Below are 27,364 nucleotides of genomic sequence, written 5' to 3'. Positions count from 1 at the left end.
CGCATTAACCGCGAACCTAGCAGGAAATCTTAGCGGCGGTCACCGACTGCTATTACGAATCAGAAAGACAGAATAATAAACTGGGATTCTTTATGTCTATATAATAGCAACTCATCTGTTGAAACAAGCTTTCGAGTCTCAATAAAATAAATTCCGTAGAATATTTGAAAAGTATATTTGTTATATTCATTATGTATTACAGTTAAAGTTAAAATTCCTCGCAAAAAATTTTACATTAATTTCACATTTAAAAAGTAAGAAATTGATAAATGTACAATATAATAAAAAAAAAAAAAATTATTTTATTTCACTAATTTCTCATGATTCCAAAAAATTTTCAATTTGCATGTCAAGATATTATCGCGCCGTTAATATTGGGTCATCTTTCGGACTTTCGAGAACTATCCGTATTTATAATCGACCAATGAAAGCTGATTATGTATCCATCCAAATTTTAGAATAAAGGAATATTGTTCACGATGTTATTTATTTTCGCTAAAAACTCAAGCCGGATATATAACGCTCATAAGGAAGACATCAATTATTTCTAGCCCGCGAACTCGTGAATTATTTACGGGACATTTCACGATTTTCCACATCCTCGATAGGCCTTTAGGCTCGTCGATTGTCCTCGATCGACTCTGTGAAAATGATGAATATCAGATATACCGGTCGATGAATGTGCTTCACAATTTAAATGCAATTGGATATACGCTGTAATAGATATATGCGTTATAATTATATGCATTTTAATTAATTAGCAGATATTGATGAACGGAAGAAGGAAGCATTCCAAGTTTTAATTGAGCTTAATTTCTATAATAATGATAATGATGTTCAATAATGATTTAAATCAACAGCATAAAAAGAAAGTTATAATAATAAAGATCTAGTACTTTGTTACATATAAACTATTATAATTATCTCTTCTACTTGGTATATTAATATTTTCGTTCGGTAGAAAATATGTACGATCGTAAAAATAAATGGGAAAAATCTCCATTAAAGAAAATTTTACAAACCATAAGACTTCCATCTCTTTAATGTAACTTTTCCAGTGACTTCCTCCGTAGTTGCTTGTTAGGTTTAAGGGTTGCGCTCGTCCTCCACTTTGCCGCGTACGATCAATCCAGCCGAGTCACCCCCCCAGTCTCGTTTTAGGCCTGTAAATACGACGAGTGGGAAATTTAGCGACGGAACGGAAGTGATTCGTACGAATTTACGAAAGTGCAGCTCTTCATGTATTTCACTTCCCTCTAAGCCGGGCGTATCCTTCGACGGCGACCATCATCAACCCTTCCTTTACCCCCGCCGGCTTTCTTTATCGATCGATCCTTTGCACCCTTTTTGCCGGAAGCTGTATATCCGAAAGGAGAATGACCGTCGATACGCGGCTCTGCGCTTCGTTGCACGGGGTCGCGACTTAACGCACTCTGATTTCCTTACTGCGCTTCCTAAAGACGCAGGCACGCTGGCTAAATGAAAAGCTGAGTCATGAAGGATCACGAAGGAATAATCAGAATTGCTTAAGAATTTTCCGTTTTTAATGATAATAGATTTCTCTACAGCTTATATTGTTCAAAACAATTACGCTTCTAATATTTCTAATAAAGGTATTTTTATATTTCTACAATATTTCCTTTCTTCTTTTATTTTTATGAATATATTTCTTCTTATTCGAAATTGTTAATATGTTAAATGTATCATTCAATGAATATAATGTTTTTAATTTTAGTGAAGAGTTTTGTGAAGGATTTGTCTTGTTGTTTATCGTTAATATCATTAATTATCCATAAAAATTATGAATAATAAAACACACTGATAGTGTGTTCTTAATAATTTAGTAATATATTATATAATTCTTAATGAAAATCGTATTCCACGAAGTATCGCATAATTTATAAACAAAGGAGGAAGTGAGAATAAATATTTAATCATTCGCGGGGTTCGTGTAAACTACCCGTACAGGTATATATTTAGGTATATTTTTAGATTTTTATGCATTAATAAAACCCTTTTTCCCTCGTGGACCACATTACAAAAATCTTATCTAAAAATATCCATTTTCATGAGCTCGTGCTTCGGCGCTTTCGTGCAAGGACGTTGATAAAATCAGCTTGTACTGGAAACATTCGACTTTACAAAAATGCCGATATTACTTCCTAACTTTTACGTGTTCGCAAAAAGTGCTCGAATGAATAATTGCCAATCCTTTTAACATATGTACATCCTCGTTTTTCTTATCAGAAAGGACGAATTGTACATTGCTTATCTCACGTATACTAATTTTGCAATCTATAATATAATAAAAACAATTTTTACAACAATTTTTGATTATATACATCAAATGATTCATAAAACTCTAATCTAACATACCAATAAGAAAGACGACAGAATACATTCGTCGTATAATTGTTTTGCGTATCTATCTGTAAATCTAACAGCTGCAACCGCCATCGTGTTCGTCACGGAAGTTATTAATTTCTCGGGACGTATTGTAGCGAATTTTGACATTAATATCGCTGTTAAATCAATCTCTCAATGACACGTGCAAGTCGGATCTTTAGCGCATGATAAATAAATTTGTTCGCACGGAAACGTTGCGAGACTTCGCGAGTACAAATTTATACGGCATTCTAACAGCGTATATACATTTAACATAGCGCATTTAATGTTGCTCCTCTACGATTTTCAGACGAATCAAACGAAAAGTGAACAGTCCTAAATCTCGTAGAATTACGCAGTTTGCGTCTACCAACTGCAATTTATTGCCAAATGTATTACATGTAGCATTTCGAAAATTGATCACAAACGCTCAAACCAAATCGGGAGCATCCTTTCAAACGAATAATTTCAACTGCATCTCATATTTCTCGAATTAAACGTAAGCATTTATGGAGAACGTAATTTCTATTCAAAATATTTTCTTCTTCTAATATAAGATAATTAGAGATTTAACAAAAATCTTAGAATTGATATTATTCGTGCGAAAAAAAAAAAAAAAAATTAGCCTTGTATATGAAAACACAAAAATCTATTTCAAATAACAAAACGTAATCAAAGCAGAATACATAAATTTCGGATATTCAAACAATGTTAAGCAACGTCGAACGAATTAAAAGATGTAATCATAAAATGAAAATATTGCCATAAATTCTCGCGGAAAATAATTTTCGTAGCGTCAATCTCTCTAGTTATCTCACAACTCACATTCATTCTTCCTTTATCCCTTTTATTCTTCCTTCCACATCCTCGCTATTTCTTCAACTGGCGTCTGTCTCAGTCGGGCAATTTCGTTCTACTCTGATGTTGTCTTAAACGCATTGGAACGTTATTACTTCTGTTTTTACAATTCTCTAGTATTTCCTCAGCAGAGACATGCAAATTCCGAGAGACTGGTGATAAATAATTATCCGTATCGCTTCTCTTCCATTACTTATGTAAGATATTATGCAACAATTGCAGTAACATTATAACGGAATCCTGTCGAGAACAACTGCCATATTGCTTGTGTGCACATGACTGAGTACATATATGAATAAAAAAAATTTCTTCCACTCGATTTATTTCCCGATGAAAATAATCCTAATAAAAAATATGCAATGTAATATTTATCTTTATTTTATTATAACAATGAGACTAAATGTATTTATTAGGTGTACAACTTTACTTCCGCCGTTTTCCTATAGATGGCTTTAGCGGTAAGTAGTGGTCGAAATAAATAGATCATAGACGTCATGCGATAAACTTGGGCATCTGTCAACATAATCCCATAGAAACGTTAGTCGATTTGTGTCCGCATCATAAAGTTATTCTCGATTGAAAATGTCAGTTTACGAGCCAAATTCTCGTCATTTGCGGGAGGTTTTAATTTTCTGCTTCAATATGAAGAAATCTGCGGCTGAGACTCATCGAATGCTCTCAAATACTTATGGTGAAGCCGCTATTGGTGAAAGAACGTGTCGTGAGTGGTTTCAACGCTTCAAGAACGGTGATTTTCGCGTCGAAGACCGGCATAGCGGTGGAAGAGAGAAGGTTTTCGAAGATGCAGAATTGGAGGCATTACTTAACGAAGACTCGAGTCAAAGTCAAAAAGAATTGGCACGATCATTGGGAGTGACTCAACAAGCAATTTCAAAACGAATCATAAATGTATAACCAATTTTTTACAATAAAGCCTCGAATTTCGGAAAAAAAAACGGCGGAAACAAAGTTGTACACCTAATATAAAAAACATATTTAGAAAATTGTACATCTTTAAAAAATGATACATATAAAATGTAGATAGAATATTTTGAATTACTCGATAACATTTTAGACATTGTATAATGTAAAACACAAGCTTTTCTGAAACAGTAATTAAGAAAAATGTTTGCAATATAATATCGGAAAGTCGACTTTACAATGCAGTTTACTCAGCGGAAGTGTGTACAGTGCACGATTAAACGAGTAGCGGTTTGTATGTGAACGGCGCCAAGGCGTCGAGACGCTGTGCAACCGATCGCTTAGTGTCTCGTGAGCTTGCTATAATCCTTCCTTCTTCCGTCCTTATTTAAGTAGCAATTAATCTTCGCATACGAAAAAATTACATTTTATTAAACGCCGCTTAAAAATCGCAGACATATTACTAACTTAGATATGCTAATGCTTTTATTTTTAGCGCATCCGTTATTATTCTTATTTATAATTCCATCTCTTTCTCTTAATTACATTTCTAAATTATTTTTCTGAATAAATATCTTGCGTAAAGAAAACAGAACAGTCAATTAAGAAATAAGTGCTTCAACGACTTTAGTTTGTCAAGCGACTAATGACATCTTATCTGACGATAGTTGCGGAGAAACGTCTATGCGATTATAAAATAATAAATAAGAGCCAATTAATTATTAGTAATTATATCAATCATGTTATCCATCATCAAGTAGTATTTGTCAAGCATATCATTGGCAATATACAGGGCAATGCAATGACGATAGTTTTGGTGCACGTCCCATTCCCGCACGCTTCGAGGCACGCTTGAAATAAAGCAGAACGCTAGTTTCGTTGCTAATGACACGTGCTTGAATTTACGATATCGCCACCACGTCCGCGACAGAAGCGAAGCCCGCCGTTGTAACAACAACCAACAGTCAATTGCAATGTCGTATGCACCTGACACGCCGGATTATGAATCGTTGCGATTCGTCAAACCGAAAACAACTCCATCCAGTCTGATCTCGACAGACCACAATATATGAACTTGCTTTCGCCGATGAAACGAGCATTAATCCCAGAGACGATGGCGAAAGTTCGGCAGACATACAATAAATTTAGGATGCCATTTTCCCCTTCGTTTATTAAGACTATCTAATTTCTAATTGTTAAAGAGGAAACGCACCAAAAAATAATGTCATGAAAGTCGTATCGAGAAAAATATAAACAAGAGACAAAAGAATCCAAATAATATTGGAAAGTACGGGAAAAGAAAAAAAGAGCTCAATCTTTTCGAAAGAATTTTGTTCAAAATAATTTCTTGTCACAAATGAAAAGCCCATGTACGGCATATTTAAGATTTAAGATACGCGCGCTCCGTCAACTCGACAATGCGGCTGCACGAAGACATCGTAGATATATTTACATCGCGGAGACACACGAGAGTTTCTCACGCGTTTCGTAGGGAAGAGAGAGAGAGAGTGAGAGGAAAACACACTGCAAAATATCTGTCTCGGTGTCTCGCCTCGTAAAGTAAACCGGCTTACGAGTTGTCGCAAAAATAATACTTGGTTCCGTGAATTTTGTTGCCTCTGAAACGGGCCCTATATATCCTTGTTTCTTCTCCTTTAATTTTATCTCTGCCACTTTCTCTCGCAAAAGCTGACGGTTTAATTAGCTCCACGACACGCCCACGCTTTGCCGAAGTGGACCACGGCTTTTAATACTCACACCTGGGTGACAACGATATTTCGGGAATGGAGCAGAAAATGCATCTCTTGCAACTTGTGTCGTTTCTTTTAAACGGGGGTCTATTTTTTTTTTTTTTTTAATAAACAATCGATCTATACGTGTTATTATTGCAATCGTTATGAATTTGTGCAACGTTATTATCACAATTACGTTGTTGTATGACATTTTGCAGTTTTCGAATTCGGCTGTTATTATCTCGAGAGAAAAATTACTAATTATAAAATATTAAATATTATATAATATTATAAAGCTGTTATATACAATATTTTGCAATTTTACAATCGTGCAGTCTTCAAACACGATAGCAATTTAGTTTGATTTCTAATTATGCAAAAAAAAAAAAAAAAAAAAAAAAAAGTGTAATATTTTTTTGTAATTTCTAATTGTTTCTACATATTTCAATTAATAACATTAAATCCAATATCTAGTGAGATATGTCCCTAGCTTTCATCAAATTTTGCGTAAACTGTACGTGTGTAAATCATATATATGTAAGCGAATCCGTTCTAATTTCTCACGATTATTTTCGCTTTCATCTTTATCCCCTCGACGATCGGAAAATTGATTTGAAAGTAAATGAATTATCGGAGGCAAATAATAATAAAAGCATAGTACGGATTTACTTTCCTTTTCCATTGGGATAGAGAAACGATATAAGTGAATTATAAAGCCGCTGCCTCGTGTTCATCCCTTTAATTAAGCGAGGATTAAAGGGGTCAGCTCGGTGATACGGAATCTCCACTGAGTTTCAATTTCTTCAGTTTCTTATATCTAGCTAATTCAGAAAATATGACTAAAATTTTAACATTATTCAAGATAGTAATGTTATGATAATATTAAGATAGCCATATTTAATGTATTGACGATTTAAATATATTAATGAGATTTTAAATAATAATAAATTTAAATGAAATATATAACGCGTGTGTATTCTAGATATTTCACTATTATTGACACTTTGGTAAACTTTTTTTGATTAATTTGCAAAATTTTGTGTATTTTAGAAAATTAAAAAAAAAAAAAACGCTTATAATAACGCATTGCGCTGTCGTAACATCGATTTTTGAACGTGCGAAATTATTTGCTAATGTAACGTTTGTCAACAATGGGAAATATTTGCGAATGTACCAATAAATATCTCTGACTCGATGAGCATGAGACAAATAGCCGACATAGCCAGGATGGTTTCGCGATGGAATGTAAAATGATCGATAGCGCCGCGTTTCGCGATTGGCACTTAAATATTTTACACATCAAGAATCGATGCATGATGTATAAAAATAACTCGAGACTCGCAATTACGATTTTATATTTCACCTGTTCGCATCAATGAATCATTTCGTGATGCGTAATTAATTGTTCGATCGAGTAATCTGATAGGTATGCATATGATATTTCTGTCGCATATTGAAACATTAATATTTATATAATTTTTTTTTAATTTTGAACATTTGTGACACGTACACACATACCAGGTATATAAATATGAAACCGGAATTTGCCCATAGATTGCCCTAGCTGTCAATGTAGTTACCGTCAAACCGCGTCATTGGCGCCATTTTCTTCTTTTGACATTTGATAAAGATTTTCAACTCACAACAATACAAGTTTCATACAACAGCATAGTTTTTAATAGCGTTAAACATGTCGAATTTTGTGCCTGGAAACTACGATTTGCGGACAGCATTGATTTTCCGTTACCGTTTGAAGAAAACTGCTGCAGAATCGCATCGAATGCTTGTCGAAGCTTACGGTGAGCATGCTCTTGGTAAATCACAGTGCTTTGAGTGGTTTAAAAAATTCAAAAGTGGCGATTTTGACGTGAGAAACGAAGAACGTGGAAGACCACCGAAAAAGTTTGAAGACAGCGAATTGCAAACATTGTTGGATGAGGATGACGCTCAAACGTAACAACAACTCGATTTGAATCAAGCTTTGCGTGAAAAACGACCAGAATATCAAAAAAGGCGACACAAAGTGATTTTGCTTCATGATAATGCACCATCGCGCACAGCAAAACCGGTCAAGGAAACGATTGAGGCGTTTAGTTGGGAAATACTTTCGCATGCGGCTAACTCACCAGACTTGGCTCCATCCGATTACTACTTATTTGCATCGATGGGACACGCACTTGCTGAGCAGCGCTTCACTTCTTACGAAAATATACGAAAATGGCTCGATGACTGGTTTGCCTCAAAGGAGCGACAGTTTTTTTGGCGTGGCAGCCACAAATTGTCAGAGAGATGGGAAAAATGTATAGCTAGCAATGGGCAATACTTGGAATAAAATATTTTTTATCATTTTCATACAATAAACGTGTATTTTCTATACAAAAATTCCGGTTTCATATTCATATACCTGGTACATAAAGTTTTAGTATTCTTATACAAATTGGATCAAAAAACATAATATGATTTAAAAAAGGGTAACTCCTCGTGCAAAAATGATATAGAGTAAATTTTTTTTCGTTATCGAGAAAAAAATTTATTTTAAAATTATTGATATTCTATTTTAAGTTAAATAATACATATATATATATATATATATATATATATATATATATATATATAATATTATATAATAATCTCATATAGGCAGGAAGCCTTTGATATGCCATAAAAATTCTCCGTCATAGACCAACGAGAAAGACAGAGAGGATCACGATGGCATCTCCCCATTAAAAATAGAACGTCGCGGATTTAGATATCCTGGCATCGCAATCGCGACGTGATTGGCATGAGAGATTCGCACGCGAGTGTGGAAAATAGCCTAATTTCATTTAGGTAAATGGTAAACGAACAGATACTCGATCCACAGTATCGCCAAATATTGATACGTCGCGTTAATGTCATTGTTCGCAACGCGAACGTAACACTGACAGATTCCATGCATTTCCTTGTTACCTTGCCCTTATCCGACCACGTGCGCTTATCTCTGGGATTTCGGAGCATGACGTATCGTACTAAAGTAGCTTGGACTGTTTCTCATTAACGAGTATGCATAACAAGAACGGTCCCCTTTACGCTTAAAAATTTTCTTTAGGCTAATACGGAAAGAGTATTTGAAGAAAATGTTTGTACTTCTTTAAGTTTCCAGAATTAAGAAAATAGATACGGCTATTAATGGCACTATTTTATCAATCAAAAATCTTTTATGAAAAATATTCTCTTTCATCGATACATTGAATATAAATTTTGTATTCAATATCAATATGAATCTTCTTTCAACATGTATACATATAACGTGCATAGCGATTGGAAGGTAATTCATGCGGAAAGTAATAAAAAATTTCACTATATGTATGTGTATTGACTTATTCATAGTATTCAATCATTACGGTCGACTTTATAACGGCCATATTAATAAAGACGTGCTTTAATTGAGGATTAAATGTCTTTCAATACGAGATCGCGATGCTCGTGAGGCCTGCTACGCTAGTTATGTTACGCTAAACGCTTTTTAGGTTTATTCTATCCTATATATAAATTTCAATGTCCATATAATACAAACTGTAATTTCGGCCATATATGCGTCGCATCAGTTACTCTCTCTCTCTCTCTCTCTTCTATTAAATGTGTAGGATCTTAGAATAAAAAATGCATAAATATTTTTAATTATTTTGCGAAATATTAGGCGCTACAAATTGATAATTAGGTAACTGAAAATATACGTGAACGATATTATAAATATTGCGAAATCCATAAAATTATATTCTTATGCCAGCGTGAAAGATGACATATGTCATGTTTATGTATCTATGTGTACTTGATATTACTCGATATATGTACTGTATTGGATAGACGTGACAGATTCTTCAGCCGTTGAAATATTGAGTATCAGACAAGCATAGATGAGCTATGCCAAGTTATACCTGCATGCATAATACCATTGCTTCCTTCTGAGAATGCATTGTAATATGTCCTGAGAATTTCGTCTGCACATTGTGCGTTTCCATTTAATTTGTAATTCAAAAAATTTTCCCTCTCTCTCTCTCTCTCTCTCTTTCTACACACACACACACACAAACACACATACATACACACACATATCAAATTATATAATATTCTTTATACATAAAAAATTATTTTTTATTTTCACAATATATTATATTGAAAAGAAATCGTATAATAAATCGAAATACAGTTTGTTCTTATTTATTTTATTTTATTCGGTGTAGATAAATGGAAAATATAAATATCACGGTGCAAGAGCAATTAGCCTTTGGATAATTCGGTGTAGCATTTATAAACCTGAGGACGATTATTGCGGATTGTTCTCATTAGAGGTAACTTTGTCGATGGAGCCCGTAACGAGCATTTCGCATTAATTTCGATGCCGCGAATGCAATTAGCTTTAATGCAAAATTGAACTTTATACGGAAACTGATCGCACATCTGACCGCATTGTTTCATGTTTAATCGATAATTGTAAAATAAAATATAATATTCGCAGCTATATAAAAATATACGGAAAAAAAATCAGGAAGATTAACTTTCGCGATTTACTATTTTAAAAAAAGAAGTAAATAAATTTTTCATGCTTTTAGACAAATATGTTGTTTAAAGAGAAGGAGAGCAAGAACTTTTCTGTATCTAATAATAAGATTTAATGGCTTTAGTTTTTTCTTTAACTTTCACTTTTTTTTACTCCATCGACGTGAAAAAAAAGGAAAATATCGATGGAAAAGGAGGTTACTCTAGCGTGGGGCGAGTCGTCGACCAACTAGAGACCCGACCTTGACCGTTTGAAAATCGAACGAGCACGTGCGAGGTGATGGTCGCTTATGTCGCTTATGTCGCACCGGCGAAATTTCAAGATCCACTGCCAGAAAAATCGAATGCCAAATATTATATGGCGACGCGGGGTTTATGCGTGAGATCGGACATCGCTTTTTCACGCCATCGTCCGATTGACGAGCTCTGGCGTGTGATTCCCGATGCCCGGACTAATCGATCGTAAACTATCACAATGAGCAGGAGAGGCCAGATTTTTTTCTCGTCAATCGATCACAGTTCGACCACGATAGGCAACACATATATCATCGACGTTGTGAAGTAACCGGCGAACGTAATGGGGTCGCAAAAATAGATCGAGAGAATTTATTTTTCCTTAGCCATTACTTGGAGTTACGTAAACGTAAACATTGAACGCTTATTTCTGGATTATAAGTACGATATATCAAGAATGAACGAACTGTCGTAACGCTATTATAAAATAAATATGTCATCTCTCGTTATAAAAGGAACAGTGTCATGTTGTCTTCTCATTTTTATAATGGCAGTGACAAGATAATTAAAGATCGGAAGCACATCGATGCTAAAAAGGAAGAAATCTCCAAATATTAGTATTTTTCCTCGACGATATCAAAATTATGACAAAATTTCTTCGACCAGTAAATATATCTGTGAATTAAAAACATCTCTAATTTTCTTATTAAAATAATAATAAAAAGTAAACATATTTAAAAAAAATATTACGAATATCAGAGGATGATATTTTATCTATCGTTATTTATACAAATTTTATCTATCATTTTTTCTATATAAATTAATCGATTTAAATGAGGCAGAATTTCGTTATTGTAATATTAGTCTTAATATGATAATTTCGCAAACGCAAGCACGAATTCCTCATTGTTAGTCTATTTTTGTCGCATATCGTCAACATTTCGTCAACAGTTAAAGAGAATCAAAATATCGTCTGTCGCGCACGATATTTTATGGCAATATTTGCAGTGTAAAAAAAGTCTACCGAGGCTAGCAACATACGTCAAGCACAGAAGAACGAATGTCTCGATAATGAGCGTTCGTGCGTATCTAACAAAATTCATCGACGCACACGCGATTGTCCCCGCGATCCGTCTTGCCGGTTCCGGGCTTCCGGGGACTGCGACCCCCTCGAGGAGGGCCGGCCGCAAGACCCCCGGTGCCGAGGGGGACCGGTGGTGACGGAGAAACGGAAGGTGTCGATCGATGAGGGTTGGTTTCCGCACGGCTTGACCGTCGCGTGTTATCGATTCTAGGGAACACACAGTCTCTGGCATTCGGTACTCGCTTCATCGTCGACGTGAATGAAAGACACGGCATGCGACGATCAACCGGTGCGATTTAACAACTCGATGTCGAACAGCATGACGAGCGGTGGGGCAGCGTCGTGCGCGACGCGAATTATTGAGCGAGAAACAAGAATGTAAAAGTAAGGGAATAAGATTTTTTTTCAAGTCATTAGTAGCACGAGATAATTCCAGTAATTCAAATTAATCGTCACAATATATGTTTCAAATTATAATATCTAATACAGATATTATATTAAATTCACGTGTCTCTCTTATAATATACAGGGTGTCCCATTTTAAACGACCCACTCAAATATCTCAGAAACACTGCGTTAAATCGAAAAATGTTTCAAACAAAAGTTGTGTGGCTTCAAGGGGGCCATAAGATGGTGACAATGATTTGACCTTGCAAAATCATTTGAAGGTTATGTGAAGGTCAATTTTAAAATCTTAAATGGAAACCTCCATTTTTTATTTAGTATTCTTGTAGCTGAGCGAATCGAGAGCTTTCCAAAACACTATAATAAAGTATTTTTTCATTAAGTACTTTTTGAGTTATTTTATATTTTAATCTGACATATTTTGATATAAAAAATAAAATATTTTGTAAAATATTCAGTTTTCGATAATTTTACCGTAATACTTCTATGTACAGAATAATAAGACAAATTAATTAGTGCCAAAAAAAAACAAATAACTGTTTAAAAAAATACATTGTAAATAATTTTCTTAAAAACAATTTTTTTTTTTATATTAATTGATTTATCTCATTATTCTGTACATAGAAGTATTACGGTAAGATTATCCAAAACTAAATATTTTACGAGGTATTTAATTTTTTATATCAAAATATGTCCGATTAAAATATAAAATAACTCAAAAAGTACTTAATAAAAAAATACTTTGTTACAATGTTACACAACAGTGTTTTGGAAAGCTCTCGATGTCAGCTACAAGAATACTAAATAAAAAATGGGGGTTTTCATTTAAGATTTTAAAGTTGATCTTCACATGACCTTCAAATGATTTTCCAAGGTCAAATCATTGTCACCATCTTACGGCCCCCTTGAAGCCACACAACTTTTGTTTGAAACATTTTCCGATTTAACGCAATGTTTCTGAGATATTTGAGTGGATCCTTTAAAATGGGACACCCTGTACATTTGAAAATTATATACATGTATATAATTTAATTTTTATATTAATCGTGCAGCATAATTTCATTTTGATAAAATAAAGATTTAAGATACGTTTGTGATTGATACGATTTTAAATATCGACACCTGTGATAAGAACGCTTGATTGTCCAAGGTCGTTATGATGATGGTCGAAATGTATCAGAGAGTATCGGAAGCGATTATGCCGTTCGACTTATCTATATAATTGTAGCCAATGATTATGAATGCTAGAAATCGTGATGGTAACGATCGTGCCAGGACAGTCACCACGTGTCACGAGTGTGTTCTCTCTCTCTCTCTCTCTCTCTCTCTCTCTCTCGCTGAATCTCTCGCTCGAGTATTTGACGATATAATGCCGCGTACGGTTCGATACTGGGCGTCGCGACGCCCGGCAGTCTGCCACTATTCCGTTCTATCCCACGTTTCATCCGACGTCATCTCGTCTTAGAGCACTTACACGCGTTTCCTTGTCACCGACAATACAAACTCTCTTGCGTAACTACATGCAGCAGCCACACATAGGCGCTATTCTTCGAAAATCAACTCCGGGGTTCGTTAACCGGATATAGGTAACAATTTTTTGTTACACAATTGTTAATATAATGTAATACGAAAAAAGTGTGGGATAATGTTTTGTAAGCATTAACACGATTAAATGAATATAATTGAAATATGATAATTGACATTTATTTGTTTATAAAAATAAAAATTATTCCATTTATATATACAGCTACGCGAATATAAATGTACGCGCGGATACATAAAAAATATTTTTCAAAAATAAAGAGCAGAAATTTATGATATAACGTTACCTTCAATTCTATTCAACCGCTATTATTGTGTTAGATTGCGATTGCAAAACTAGTCGTAGAGTCAAAATGCAACGAAGACGACGCCTACGACTAAGAAGTCCGACATGCATTGGCAAACAAGTTTGGATAACGAGATCGAGTCGATGACGACATTAATTCGCCAGGTGATTTGGCCCGATTAATGTCGCCAAAGTCTTGAGAGCTAAAGTAACGAATATCTTTCTCGTGTTGCAAAAACAGGTGGATGAAAGGAAGAAGGAAGTTTTTAAGGTTTCCTCTTACGCGTACATTGCGTAATTAGAGGAAACAAGGCACCATTGAAGCATTCATACGTAAACTCACTCGAAACTAATTAGCGTTGAAATTTCGCGTAATCGCCAATAATTGCGAATAATCGATCGTGTGTCGAGGCAAAATCCATCGCGACAATTAAGTACTCATATCCGATAAAAAATGTAATTATATAATATATTCTCATATTTTTATCTCGTTATATCGAAAGACTCGTAAAGTACAATAAACAAATTAATTGAATTATAATTTTGCATAATGAAAAAAATATTTATTTAAATAAGAAGAATATTTATTTAAATTGTCATATTTTTTTAGTCTTTAAGTTCTTGTTATTTTAAAAAGATTTACCCTCCGTGTTCAGTGTTCGATCAGAAAATGAGAACAACATAAGGGATCATGTACGGTGGATTATCTAAAGAAAAAATTTTTATCTTTCTTGTTCCTGTGATACTAGAAACATTAACTTGTATAATGTGTTTATACCTCGCAATATGTCAATCTCACTGATACCAAAGGGACGATGCATATATGCATAAATAAACTTTGAAGACGTGAAATAATCGTAAACTTGCTTACTGCTGTTTTCTTAACAGAGCAAGATCAAAATATCATTCCAGATTTCAATGACTGTATCTAAACGAATCACATTATTTTCGAACACACGCCTTCCTGTTGGCGAGCGATTTGCTCTGCCAGCACTACTGTTTACGTTTTGATTTATTCATTAACTCCACGTTTCCACTCTCTCATTTTCCGATATTGTCACAACGAATTCAATCGATTGAAAATCCTTGTGTTGCCGATTTATGGCATCGTTTATTAATCCATTTCTATTATTCAAAAGAGAGATAGGAGTTCCTAATATTTAAATCATTAGAAAGATTTATAATCGGATTGCATTCAATATTGGACAGACCAGAATATTCAGATCTTCATGATCGTTAACGTTTAATCAATTTTGTAATAGCGAGACTCAGAATTTATCTAATTTACATACATCATTTTGGTTAAGTTCAAATAAATAAATTTGAAAAACTGAATTATATAAATTAGAATTCTTCTAAATTATAAAAAAAAATCATAACTTATAACATTATATATTTCGAGTTTGTTGAATTTTATTGTTCCTGTTTATTATAGATACGTGGATGATATCTTTGCCATCGTTCCCCGTTCCCCGTGCAAAGGTAGACGAGATTAAGTTGGTTTTCAACAGTTATCAAGAACGCTTAAAATTCACGCATGAAACAGAGTCGGACTGGTGTATTAATTTTTTGGACACCACTGTTATCCGCTTTAATGGAAAAATTTTAACTAATTGGTATAGAAAACTTACTTGTTCCAACAGATATATTAATTTTTATTCCAACCATCCTTTTAAATATAAAAAGAATACCATTTTTAATCTCGTTGACCATGCTATTTTATTGTCTGACGATCAGTAAAAATATTGATGTCGTGAAACGGATTTTACTCAATAATTATTTTCCGAGACACGTTGTAAACCGTTATGTTTGTAAGAGACTTAATTTTTTGAAACACCGTGGTGACGTTACTCCGAGCACTGAGGAAAATAATGTAGACAAGCCCTCTTACATTACATTACCTTTTGTTGAAGGTTTGACAATATCGGTCGGTTTTTTAAGGATATGGGTTTTAATGTTGTCTACAATGTACCTAAAAAATTGAGCTCATTGATTAAACGTGGTAAGGATGTGCTGCCTATTAGTAATAGAACGGAGGTCGTTTATAGAATAAATTGCAAGAACTGTAGTGCTTCATATATTGGTCAAACGAAAAGACATTAATACCCGTATTCATAGTCCTTCCTTATTTTAAGGACGGAGGAAGCCTCCATGAAGGATTCCTTGAATCTGCAAGGCCACCTTGTTTCATAGATGGACTTCGAGTCTCCCTTTCAGAAGGAAGGAATATTTTAGGGATTTGAGGAATAAGGATTCTTTGTTCCTCGTTCCACGTTTCATAAACTTTCCTTGACCGAACAAGGAATCTTATTGGCTCCCTTATCTCAAGGAAGGTCACGAGCTTCCTTGAGGAGTGATGCGACCTTTTTAGCAGACGATACGCAGAATATAACCAAATATAACCTCCAAAAGTTAGTTTCGTTACATTTGTGGTTTTGTGGTTATTTGTTGTCGCGCTCTCAAACTGAAAGTGTATAAAGGAAAAAGGGATAATGGACAATGAATTTTTAAATGATTCTGACGATGGATTTGAAGACGAAAATTCAGAGAATCGGATTCTGTGGCGGATTCCGAAAAGATACATTCGCGATTGGGAAAATCCCGTGGAATTTTTTGAAGATACGAAAAAGTTTTCATATGTATTATATGAAATTAGTTGCAGGCAGCATAAAACGGTGCTGCCTCCAGTCGGTCACTAAAAATCCCTAAAATATTCCTTCCTTCTGAAAAGGAGACTCGAGGTCCATCTATGAAACAAGGTGGCCTTGCAGATTCAAGGAATCCTTCATGGAGGCTTCCTCCATCCTTAAAATAAGGAACGACTATGAATACGGGTATTAGCTACCCGCGTCAAGGAACATTTTAATAATATAAAAATGCACGCTAGTAATCTTTCGATAATTAGTAAACACAAATTAGAATTTGATCATGACTTCGATTGGTCAACGCCTGATATCCTGCATATTGAAAAACATGTAAGAAAGAGAGAAATAGCTGAAATGTTCTTTATTAAAAAATATGACAACACTGTTAACTCTCAAAAGGACACAGAGAATTTAAATGACATATACGATAGATTAATAAAGGTCGTTTAGTCTTTCTCGGTATCTTAAACAGAGAGGTTGACACAGTGTGTCATTATGACATAGCGACTTTTTTCTCTTTCAACTTTAACTTTATGCAGGTACATAAATTTGTTTATTTCATTTTTGTAACGGTATTATCATTATTTATTGTAATTTTAATTCACTTGATAAGGACCAAAATCATATGGTCGAAACGTTGTGTTAACAATCGAACAATAAATTGCCAGTTGGATCGTACATATATAAACACTCCTTTATTATATATTTCATTTATAAGCATTTTTCGAAAAGTATAAATTTTTTAGAATAACGAGTCGTGCGTGATAATAAAAGCATTTTTTATTTCGATATTAAATTTAAAAGAAAAATTTTGTTAATTCCAAGACTCATTTTTATCGATATAAATATATTGAGGCGAGTTAAAAATATTTCAAACTTTATGTATCGGTTGTATCCTATTAGCTATTATTCTTGTCTGACAGTCTACCACTCAGCGCTGTCAGAAGGAAAGATCAGAGTTTTCGTCGAGCGTATGTCTCATGTAACCAAACGTCAAGTGTTGTCGCTCGTCACGAAAGTAGCCCCTAGTTGAGCAGGGAGTCCGCCGAGAGCTGACAGACGGGCGAGCTTTTTTTTTTCGCGGGACTTGAATCACTATCAATGTGAAGCCGGCGCGACAGAAGCGGAATAGATTTCACATAGAACGATAGATAAAGCAAGTTGTTTACGAGGCGAACGATTTCGCGGAAAGAGTTGAAGGCTTCGTAGAACGGGAAAGAAACTGATCAATACCACTGCTTCGGGAACTCTATGCCGTCTCTATGATCGTTTTTCTTTTCTTCCCTTTCTTCTTCCTCTCCCTCTCCGGTCCTTCTGATTCGACGATCAAAACGAAAATTTCGAAATGAGATGAGGTTGTCGTTTTCGATACAATTACGTTATTGAAATTTCTTTTTACCATGTGATTACGTATAAGCGAGAAAGTATTTTATGAGATCAAGTAGAATTTTTCTATTTTTTTTTCTTTGTGTTAATTTCTAATATATATATATATATAAAATTCACATTTTGACGTTAATATTCTTATCATTGAAATTGAAAACTGACTCATTGTTTCAATATTATATATAATGTGTAAGTCAAATACATTGCCTCTTGAATTAACATCGTAAATGATTGTTTCAGTGTCTGGAACGACGAATAAGAAAGAGGAAGAGACGGCGGCATCTTCGGTTACCGAAGAGAATATCATGGTCCTGGGAACGAGAACCAGAACGGGAAGCGATGCTGGAGGAAGTATAGATCTATTGGCAGCGCTGCAGCTGCACAATACTACTCGGCAGGGCGTTACACAGGTGCCGGGTCTGATTAGGCTGAGACCAGCTTATTATCTTCAGGGTGAGTCGACTTCATCGATTTCTCATCTCGTTTCACTTCTCATCTTTTATCCGAAACGCTTTCGCGATCTTCAATTATCGTTCGGATAAAAATAAAAAAATCTTTAATAGGTAGTCTTTAATAGGGTTGCACGAGACCCAAGACAAGACAATATTCGCAAAAATATTGTATCGGTCTTGAAAATTTTAATCTTCTTGGTCTTGAGAGGATTTTTGTATCAAAGATCTTGTCTTGTCTTGTCTTGCCTTGATTTTTATTAAGAGTTTTTATTTAACGCTAAATTATTTGTCAGCTTGATAAAAAACAGAAAATAGTAAGTATATCTGATTTCTTCTGTTATCCGAAGCGCCGAGCACGATTTTCGTTTCTTCTTTACCGCGTATGCTCACGTCTCGATTGTGCAGACGCAGTCTAAAAACGAAAACCAAGTTCTTCCGCTGAACATGCAAACATTTCCGAAAGTGATAATGAAAGTTCGAAAGTAAGTGCAGTTAAACAATGCACATAGAAAACTTATTTTAAGTATGAAACAAGAAACAATGAAAAAATCGGCGTATGTTTATTATGTCAAAAAGAAAATGTCACTAAAGAAATAAAAATGAAAAATAATAACGCTACTGGATTAAAAAAACATTTGAAGAAAGATCATAAAAAAGCATATGAAGATTTATTTGGATTAAAAGCAATGAAAAATAAAATATTGTCAGAAAAACAAAAAGCGATAGATATATTTTTAAATGTAAGTATTGAAATTAAACTTTATAAATTAAGTAATATAAAGTAATTAATTTGCGCTATTTTTATGTCACATTAAAGTGTGTAATGATAATGGTGCGCAGGCTCTTTAAATTTAAATTTTTAAAATTTTTTAGATTTATAAATGTTTTTATTTACTAACAATAAATAAAATTTTTTGTCTTTCTCGCCTATTTCCATATTAATTAAAATCTCCGTTCAGAGATCGGGAACAATTAGATAACTTTTTTTAAAAACCAAGGCTTCTCGATAAGATCAAGAATCTTGATAATTTGTTTTGGTATTGTCTTGATAATTAATTTAAAATCTTGTCTTGATCTTGTCTCGAAATTCAAGACAAGATCAAGACAAGACCAAAACTAGTCTTGGTATCTCGTGCAACCCGAGTCTTTAATTATTCTGCAGGAAAAGAATGAATCAGTAATCAAATGGTTTAAATTTTTCAAATAATTCGTTTCTGTTTCTTCTCTTACAAACTCTCATCCAATTCTCTATAGAAATTATTTAGTACCTTAATAATAAATTTTTATAGAAAATATAATCTTTTTTTACACACAACTCTGCGAATTATAATCTTAATATTTTAATATCTAAACAACATATCGTAACGATAGAAAATTGATTAAGGCGCGTTTGCAATTACATTTATCGTATCATGTAACAGGAAATAAAACCTTTTTCATGATTCGCATCGTACGCGATAAATCGTACGGCTCGTACGCGAAGCTGCCACTTCGGTAATACTCTCTTAACCCAAATACTCCCTTAATTTGCATACCGTCAGGTCATTCTTTATACGAACGATCCTCCTTTCGCTCCTCGTACAATACACGCTGCAATTATTACGTCTTGTAAAGACGATGATTACGTTCTATATAACCCACGAAACTTATCCCCGCATCACGAAATCCATTCTTTGAGAATTAAGTTGGGAATGACAACATACATGATAATAAAATATAAAATAAATCTCTGGAAATAAAAGTTTTCTTATCAAAGAAATCTCACGATTAAATATTATACTATAATGTTTAATGTGCGTGTTATATTACGGCACATTATGAAAGAAATATTGTATTTGGAAAAATGTATATATTCGGCAACAGTTTGCAAAGAAAATGTCAAGCATGTATAAATGTATATACATTTATAATTTCTAAATATATTTTATATATTCTTAAATTAATTTCTATGCAGTATTGTAGCAGATTATATATTTTACGATTAATTTATAACGACGTATATATAATCTTGCTTCAAAATTAATTTTTCTTGAGAAAAAAAGGTACATTAAAATGTGTCTCTCATTATACGACAACCGGTTATGCAACGTGCGATTAATCGATATTACGAAAGGTCAGTTCGATAGCATCGCCTACGTGTCTTTGCTCACAGACTAGAGGGTATTCCCCCTACCTCGTGAGTATCGATTGTTCCCTTGAATTTCGGAAAGTTGTCCATTTCACAATATTTTCGACACGGCTTAATGTTCGCTTTAATTTGAATTATAGTATGGATGAAATATGGCGTAAAAATTTAATACTCGTCAACTCTTCGTTACTAGATTGCACAATTCACTTTTGCACGCGACACACAGAATACGCGTTTCCTGAAATTGATCGCGTTCGAAAGAGTTAAACGATGTATCCGTTAAATAAGCGACCCTTCGTACCGACGAGAGCTCGGCGTCTATTCAACCCCGTGTAACATGGTGTATCCAATTATACCGGAGCACCCCCGCATTTCCCCCGATGGCGGGTGATGTACGAGGCACGTAGGTGTGTGGGCGGCAGTGCAACGGCCGCGAAAAGCGGGCCTGGACGAACGAGGGTTGAAGTTGGGCCGCCGTGTACGGGAGAGAGAGAGAGAGAGAGAGAGAGAGAGAGAGAGAGAGAGAGAGAGAGATGAGGTTTCCCCGAAAGAAATTTCAATTACGTCCCAACGCCCTTTCTCGCGGGCTGCACCCTCGAGGACGTTTTCGGGGAAGTTAGGCGACGGCTCCTCGTGATTCGCAACGTCGAAAATGTAAGGGGGGGGAGGGGTCCCTTTTTGCTCCTCTTATTCTTTTCGAGTCCTTGACGCTTCTGTTCTTCTATCGCCTCCCTCACTCTTCGTGCGCGCGTGCTCCCCTCTTAGAGAGGCATCGCATATAAACGTAATAAAGTTTTTCTTTTCTGCGCTTACCGCAAATGTTTGTTTTAATTCTCGTCAACTGACAGCTCGGAAGATGACGAGTGATGAATGTTTATATCATATAGTTTGAATAAAATGCTTTAACTCTTCAATTAATGAACGCTGTGATACTGATATCCTGATAGGATCCCGAGATAAAAAAACAATGCAAAAATCTACGATTTAAATCATTTTGCATTTCTCATGTCAAATTTGTAATGCATATTTTTATATATATTGATAATATTGTATAATAAAAAATTTAAACACACAATTTAACATTAGTAATTTAACATTAATAATTTTAAAATTTAATCTATTGTAAATCGTATTAAATTTGTTTTGAATGAAATGCAAGTGTAATTAAAAATTAATACTTGTTGACAAATTTACACTTGCTAAATTTAATTCCTAAAACTGAACCGATGGCAACGGAAAGATATTCATTCGTTATAATTTATTCCCTCTGATATTCTTATCTTCCATCGTCGCGCACTCTCCTGTTTAAGCCGCTCACCCCCCCCCCCCTCCCCCATCAATCTAGATACGCAGGGAAGAGAAATTTCTTTGGGATTAGATTTATCTCATATGAACCATTGGATCTTAACAGGAACACCCGCCACAGGACAAAGGACGAGAATAATATACAGCGACACGTGTCAGAGTTTTCTCTCCGAACCTGGAAAATAGAATCTAGCAATCCCCTTTGTGTTAAATAAGGGGTCGCATACCATCTGATGATTTCGGCGATTCAATTGAAGTTGTTAGAAAATTTTGGTACAAATGTTGACATTTTTTATCGCATCAAACTCGCGAATTTTTTTTTTTTTTTTTCTTACAATTAGATATTTTTTACAATATAAAGTAATTAAAATAGCAGTTTTTTTTTTTATATCAAAGTAATAAATATGAGCATTAAAGTTTACATTTATTTAATTCTCGCGATAGTTCAATGTAAACCGTTTGAATTGAATCGTATTATAAATATTTTACAACGATATATGATAATATATTATCGACTGCTTGCAATTTTTATAGTTTGCTTCGACTTGTGACAAAAAGATATCGTCGTATTACCAGTAATCATATAAGAATCTTATCACAATTAATATTAAAAATCAACAACTTATCATTAATGATTTTCATAACGCAAAAAAGATAAAAACATAATCATGGTTGTTATATCAATTTGGATCTCCGAGACCTACACAATTTGAAGACATTATACAATTTGAATATACCAGTGAAAAGAGAAACGTTGAAATTATTTCCGTTTGCTCTTCGAATTTATTCGTCGAATTCCGTCGAGATCGGAAAGGAAAAATGATTGAAGGTCGCAGTTAGCATCTCGAACGTTCTTCTTACTCCCGCAAACGTATTATAATACACGAAGAGTAAATACTAATCTTAACCCCTTCTTACTTAACTACCTCACGGCAAACGATCGTTTTTTCGCTGTTCGAAACTGCATCCGGCCTTCTCGTATAACGAAAATAAAAATTTCACGGTCAAATTATGCTTTCTGCCCGTATCAGCTCGAGTGCAAGGGTTGGCTCGTGCGTGCCAATTCGCGCGGAACGATTTCGTTCGAGACGAGCGAGCAGCGTACAGTAGGGATGTTCTCTCGCTGGTCGGGGCCGACCTTTCTCCTCCGCTCTCACCGCCACCTAGACCGATAGTATTATGTTATAATTAAGCGTGCGCGTACATAATTGCTCGACGATGTCGCCGACCCTCTTCGTCGTCGTAGGTGGCGAGACCTCGCGCGCGAACGACATCGACGCTTTATTGTCGGCCGGGTATCTGATTACTCTATGAGTACCGGCGGTGCATCTGAAATTCGAGGCACACTTTATACGCCGCGAGAAGCCAGCCAGCGGCAGAGCATGCTGCATTTCGCACGCGACAGTTGTGTAATAAGTGTCCCTTATTTGGACAGCGTTTTTTTTTTTTTTTTTTTTTTTACAGAAAAGAAACCAAGTTATGCGTTAAAACACAAAGAAATAGACCAAAAAAAATATACATGGGAAATTAAAATCTCTAATTCTAGAAGACAAACAATTTCCTATATATCCATGATCACGCGCAGCTGAAGGATTTCTCGTTTGCACGCGTGACACGTTACACGGATCGCTAAATGATGATGATATTGAAGCCACGTTAAACGGACAGTAGGATTGTCGATTGCAACGGCTTAGTTGTGGTGTAATTTGCCAAATGGTCGTATTAATCTATCTAATGGATACCTACTCAGACGAGCAGCAACCATTTGGACGCGACGTGTTAATTGAATATGCACAAAGTATAGCTATGATCGATTTGCATATCGTGAGTTTCGGTAACAGTAAAAGAGAAAGGGAAGAAAAGAATAATTTATATCTGCGAAATAAAACATATATAGACAATCTTTAATAATAGTAATAATAGGCAATATTTAGTAAACTACAAATTTTTATTCAGTACTATGCGTTTGTTAAATAAGTGTGTCGTTTTTTTTTAAATCTTATAGATTTATCGAACGTAAATCATTCTATAGTATCTTAAAATATAAAAGGCATCGTTATTTATTCACACATAATTCAACCAACTAAATATTTTATGAATTTACACACACACACAGTTCTCTTTCATTCGTAATTATAATTAAATGCCGTTTTAATTTTAATCTTTCTAATCTTAAAACGTCATACGCGTCAAGTTTTTTTTAGGAAATTTAATATTGTATATAAAATCGTATCGAAGGATGGCAGAGAATAAATTTTTGAAAAGATAATTATTTATAGAATATTTGGCTTATGATACCTTATGATTTTATTATTAGGTTATCGATTTTGTTAAAAATTTCATTATCAAGTTATCTATTTCACTTTTGTATTTTTGCGAGCAGTGAGTTGAATCCGAAAACTGCGAAAAAAATTTCAACGTTTTATTAATTCACCTTGCGCTTTTGCATTTTCGCGTCCATACGATTACGTAACGGATTCGCACAGGATCTTCGACCAAGTACTCTCCAAAAATTCGGGGTGGCCTACATCGCCGTTCTCTAATCTATACCGAGTCCGATAGCCGAGTTCTCGCATTACTGTAGTTAGCAGACGATCCGTCTGTTCGATTTAATGTATAACATTGTTGTTATCTCAAAATAATACGTGGATGGAATTTTTGTTGTTGGTTATTTATTTGTTGATACTAAGAAAAATATGACTCGAAAATCTGACGAATCATATCCGATAAATATTTTGACTGCTTCGTAAAACAATTAAGCACAAGCAAGCGAGTTAGTGTGAATAAATTTTATAAATCTTTTTCAAGATTATATTATTAATTCTTGGCATTTCAACCGTTTCCTATAACTGTTATGAATAACATACTCATCCTTAACAAATTCCGACAAGAATAAGCCGTAAATACATGCTACTCCGTTTCTAAGAAAACTTATATATATGCGTCTAATTCATTGTATTATTAATTTTCAATATCACTCCATTACTTTTGTATTACAACCGAGGCATATTCTCAGACATAATATTGCGACAAATAATGAATAACACAGTCGTGTTCTAAATTCGGATCACTTCCTGGAAAGCGGCTTAACTTCACCCGGAGACGACCGGGTTAAAAATTCAAATCAGCTCTGCATCGATTTCGAGGCACGGCATGCGACAAGTATTCTCCCCTCTATCATCTACAAACTGTTATATTGTATTCAACATTCTAAAAATTCGTGATTATCTAATAACGAAAAAAAAAAAAAAAAAAAAAAAAAATCTCTTTTCCTTCTTTCCGTTTTATATTGCACCCCGCCCCCCTTTTTTTTATGTATCTGGCACATAAGACGGAATTTAAACGCGCCAGAAAAGTATATTGGATACGGATTCTGCGCGTGGGTAAAAATTGCTGGGTGAAATGCAAGAATTGCGAACGGTCGCGCATATTCCACCTTGCCGCGCCAATTACTGTGTTTTACTACTTTCAGGCGAGGAGAGGGAGCTCCGATTGAACGAGGCGAACTTCGAACGAGCGGCCGCGTTACTCCGGCAGGTTCCGGAATTCACTATAGCCGCCGCGCTGCGCCAAGATGAGGCCAATTCCGGGACGATCGTTGCCTTTTCGCACGGGAACAATAGGTATGAAATAGCGAAAAGTTTCTATCCATTCCCCTCGCGCTATCCCTCCCCCCCCTCTTCCCCTCCTTCCGAGTTCGCTCGAGAATTTCGGAACTCCGAATGGCCAACAAACAGCGAACTGTGACCTATTTCGAGCGCGATACAGAATAATGTATATCCCGTAAAAGGGGGGAGAGAGAGAGAGAGAGAGACGATATTTTGAAAATATTTTACTTTTTATAAACCGTAAAATATTGTGTAGAATGTGACAAGATACGATAGATATAAAACTGTGTGCGAATATTTCTTTACTATCTATTAGGATCCGCGAATAAAAGTTTTGATAGAATCTTTTATGAATAACTGTAGATTATTGTGCTCTTGATTATTTTTTCGATGTCATTCTGTTGCCTAATGTAGCGCAATAATTTCACTGTCGTATCAGCTTTATAATTTGATAATAACCATCTCGGCGTTATTCAATGCGCATAACTAGGATAACGAATTATTATATCCAACAGTAAAGCATTTGTCTGTCGAGTAATACGAGTCGCGTAACGAGATTATTAAGCAACAATTGTACGTAATTCATGCATTTCATTTCCCATCTTTTCGCTGGAGATTATCTCTGAATTTTACAACTTTATTGCGTCGACTATAAAAGAAGTTAGAGTGTCAATAAAAATCGTCGAGCGAGAATGAAGAAACATTTAATAGTATCCTGCGTTGATACTTTGAAAGTGCAATCTACCTATTTTGATTTAAGCCACACAAACATGCCACAATTACGATTAATTTAAATGATCCGATAAACTTTTCAAAAGCCAACGGAATAAATTAATTATTTTGCGATAGAGGCAAGATCAAGCTTTATTTTTTTTCATCAATACAATCAGAGAGATCGAATCATCCTTGATTCATTATATTGGATGATTGCATAAGTTCGTGCCCGATTTAAATATAAACTTCCATAGATTATACTTTAGAGATAACACTTTTATTAATCAATTATATAGTCTCCATTCTTTTCTACAATGGTTTTCCAACGATCTATAAGCTTGTCGATTCCATTTTTGAAGAAAGAACTTGGTTTTTCTTGAAAAAAGTTTGTAAGGTGGTTTTCGACAGCTTCCTCGGAATTGAGATTCTTGCCATTTAAACTATTCTGCAAAGACCGGAACGGATAAAAATCTGAAGGCGCAATATCTGGAGAATATGGCGGGTGCTGCAGAATTTCCCATTGCAACTCCTGCAGTTTTCCTGCAGCTTATTCCTTTCAGTCAGGAGATGCGGCACCCACGTATCAAGCTTGGAAATGTATCCAAGCTTTTTTAAATGACGAAAAGCGGTTGAATTATCGATGTTCAGCCTCTCAGCAATATCCTCGGTTGTAATCCTTGGGTTTCTTTCCACTAAGGCATGCACAATGTCATCATCGATGCCAGAAGGCCGTCCAGAGCGGGGTTGATCCTCCATGTTGAAATCACCATTTCGAAATCTGCCAAACCACTTTTTGACTGTTCGGAGAGTAGGAGCGCGGTCCAAATAAACGCTTTGAATATTTTTTTGTGCAATTCCAACACTCACGCCTTTCCGAAATTCATATAGCTTTACATGCCGCAAATGCACCTTTGGTTCTCCATTTTTAATGATTTCTCTTATGCACAAATGGACTTATCTGAACAATGTCTGACGCTAAATTGACATAAAACAACGTCATCTATTCGGTGTAAGCAACAATTACCACACGAAAACAATAGAACTCCGCCATGCAGCAACTTAATGCCATCTATGAAAATCGGGCACGAACTTATGCAATCATCCAATAGAATTTCAAAACAAATTTCGCGATATTAATA

At 34.9% G+C, this 27,364-nt stretch overlaps 1 protein-coding gene and 1 long non-coding RNA gene across 5 annotated transcripts in view; one reads left to right on the top strand and one right to left on the bottom strand.

Annotated features, from left to right (window-relative positions):
- Window positions 1-368: 368 nt before the first annotated feature.
- Window positions 369-27,364, bottom strand: part of LOC138940309 (uncharacterized) — a 160,154-nt gene continuing 133,158 nt past the window's right edge. The window contains exons 1-3 of one of the 2 annotated variants that reach the window (XR_011447975.1): window positions 3,211-3,236; window positions 1,023-1,163; window positions 369-641 (exon numbers count right to left, since the gene is read on the bottom strand). This is a non-coding gene — a long non-coding RNA (uncharacterized lncRNA). Of the gene's footprint in view, window positions 642-1,022; window positions 1,164-3,210; window positions 3,237-27,364 lie in introns of those variants that run through there. The other variant, XR_011447976.1, reaches the window with a different exon arrangement.
- Window positions 13,629-27,364, top strand: part of LOC138940043 (protein kinase C-binding protein NELL1) — a 30,247-nt gene continuing 16,511 nt past the window's right edge. For all 3 annotated transcript variants that reach the window (XM_070308543.1, XM_070308542.1, XM_070308541.1), the window contains exons 1-3: window positions 13,629-13,745; window positions 18,259-18,471; window positions 25,376-25,526. In XM_070308543.1, the coding sequence (XP_070164644.1) occupies window positions 18,324-18,471; window positions 25,376-25,526 (299 nt within the window). In that variant the 5' untranslated portion in view covers window positions 13,629-13,745; window positions 18,259-18,323. The remainder of the gene's footprint in view (window positions 13,746-18,258; window positions 18,472-25,375; window positions 25,527-27,364) is intronic.

This window comes from Polyergus mexicanus, unplaced genomic scaffold, assembly GCF_030449975.1.
Source record: "Polyergus mexicanus isolate NDT 795.1 unplaced genomic scaffold, iyPolMexi1.0 SCAF_16, whole genome shotgun sequence".
NCBI lineage: Eukaryota > Metazoa > Arthropoda > Insecta > Hymenoptera > Formicidae > Polyergus > Polyergus mexicanus.
This window is presented reverse-complemented; position numbering and strand designations above follow the sequence as displayed.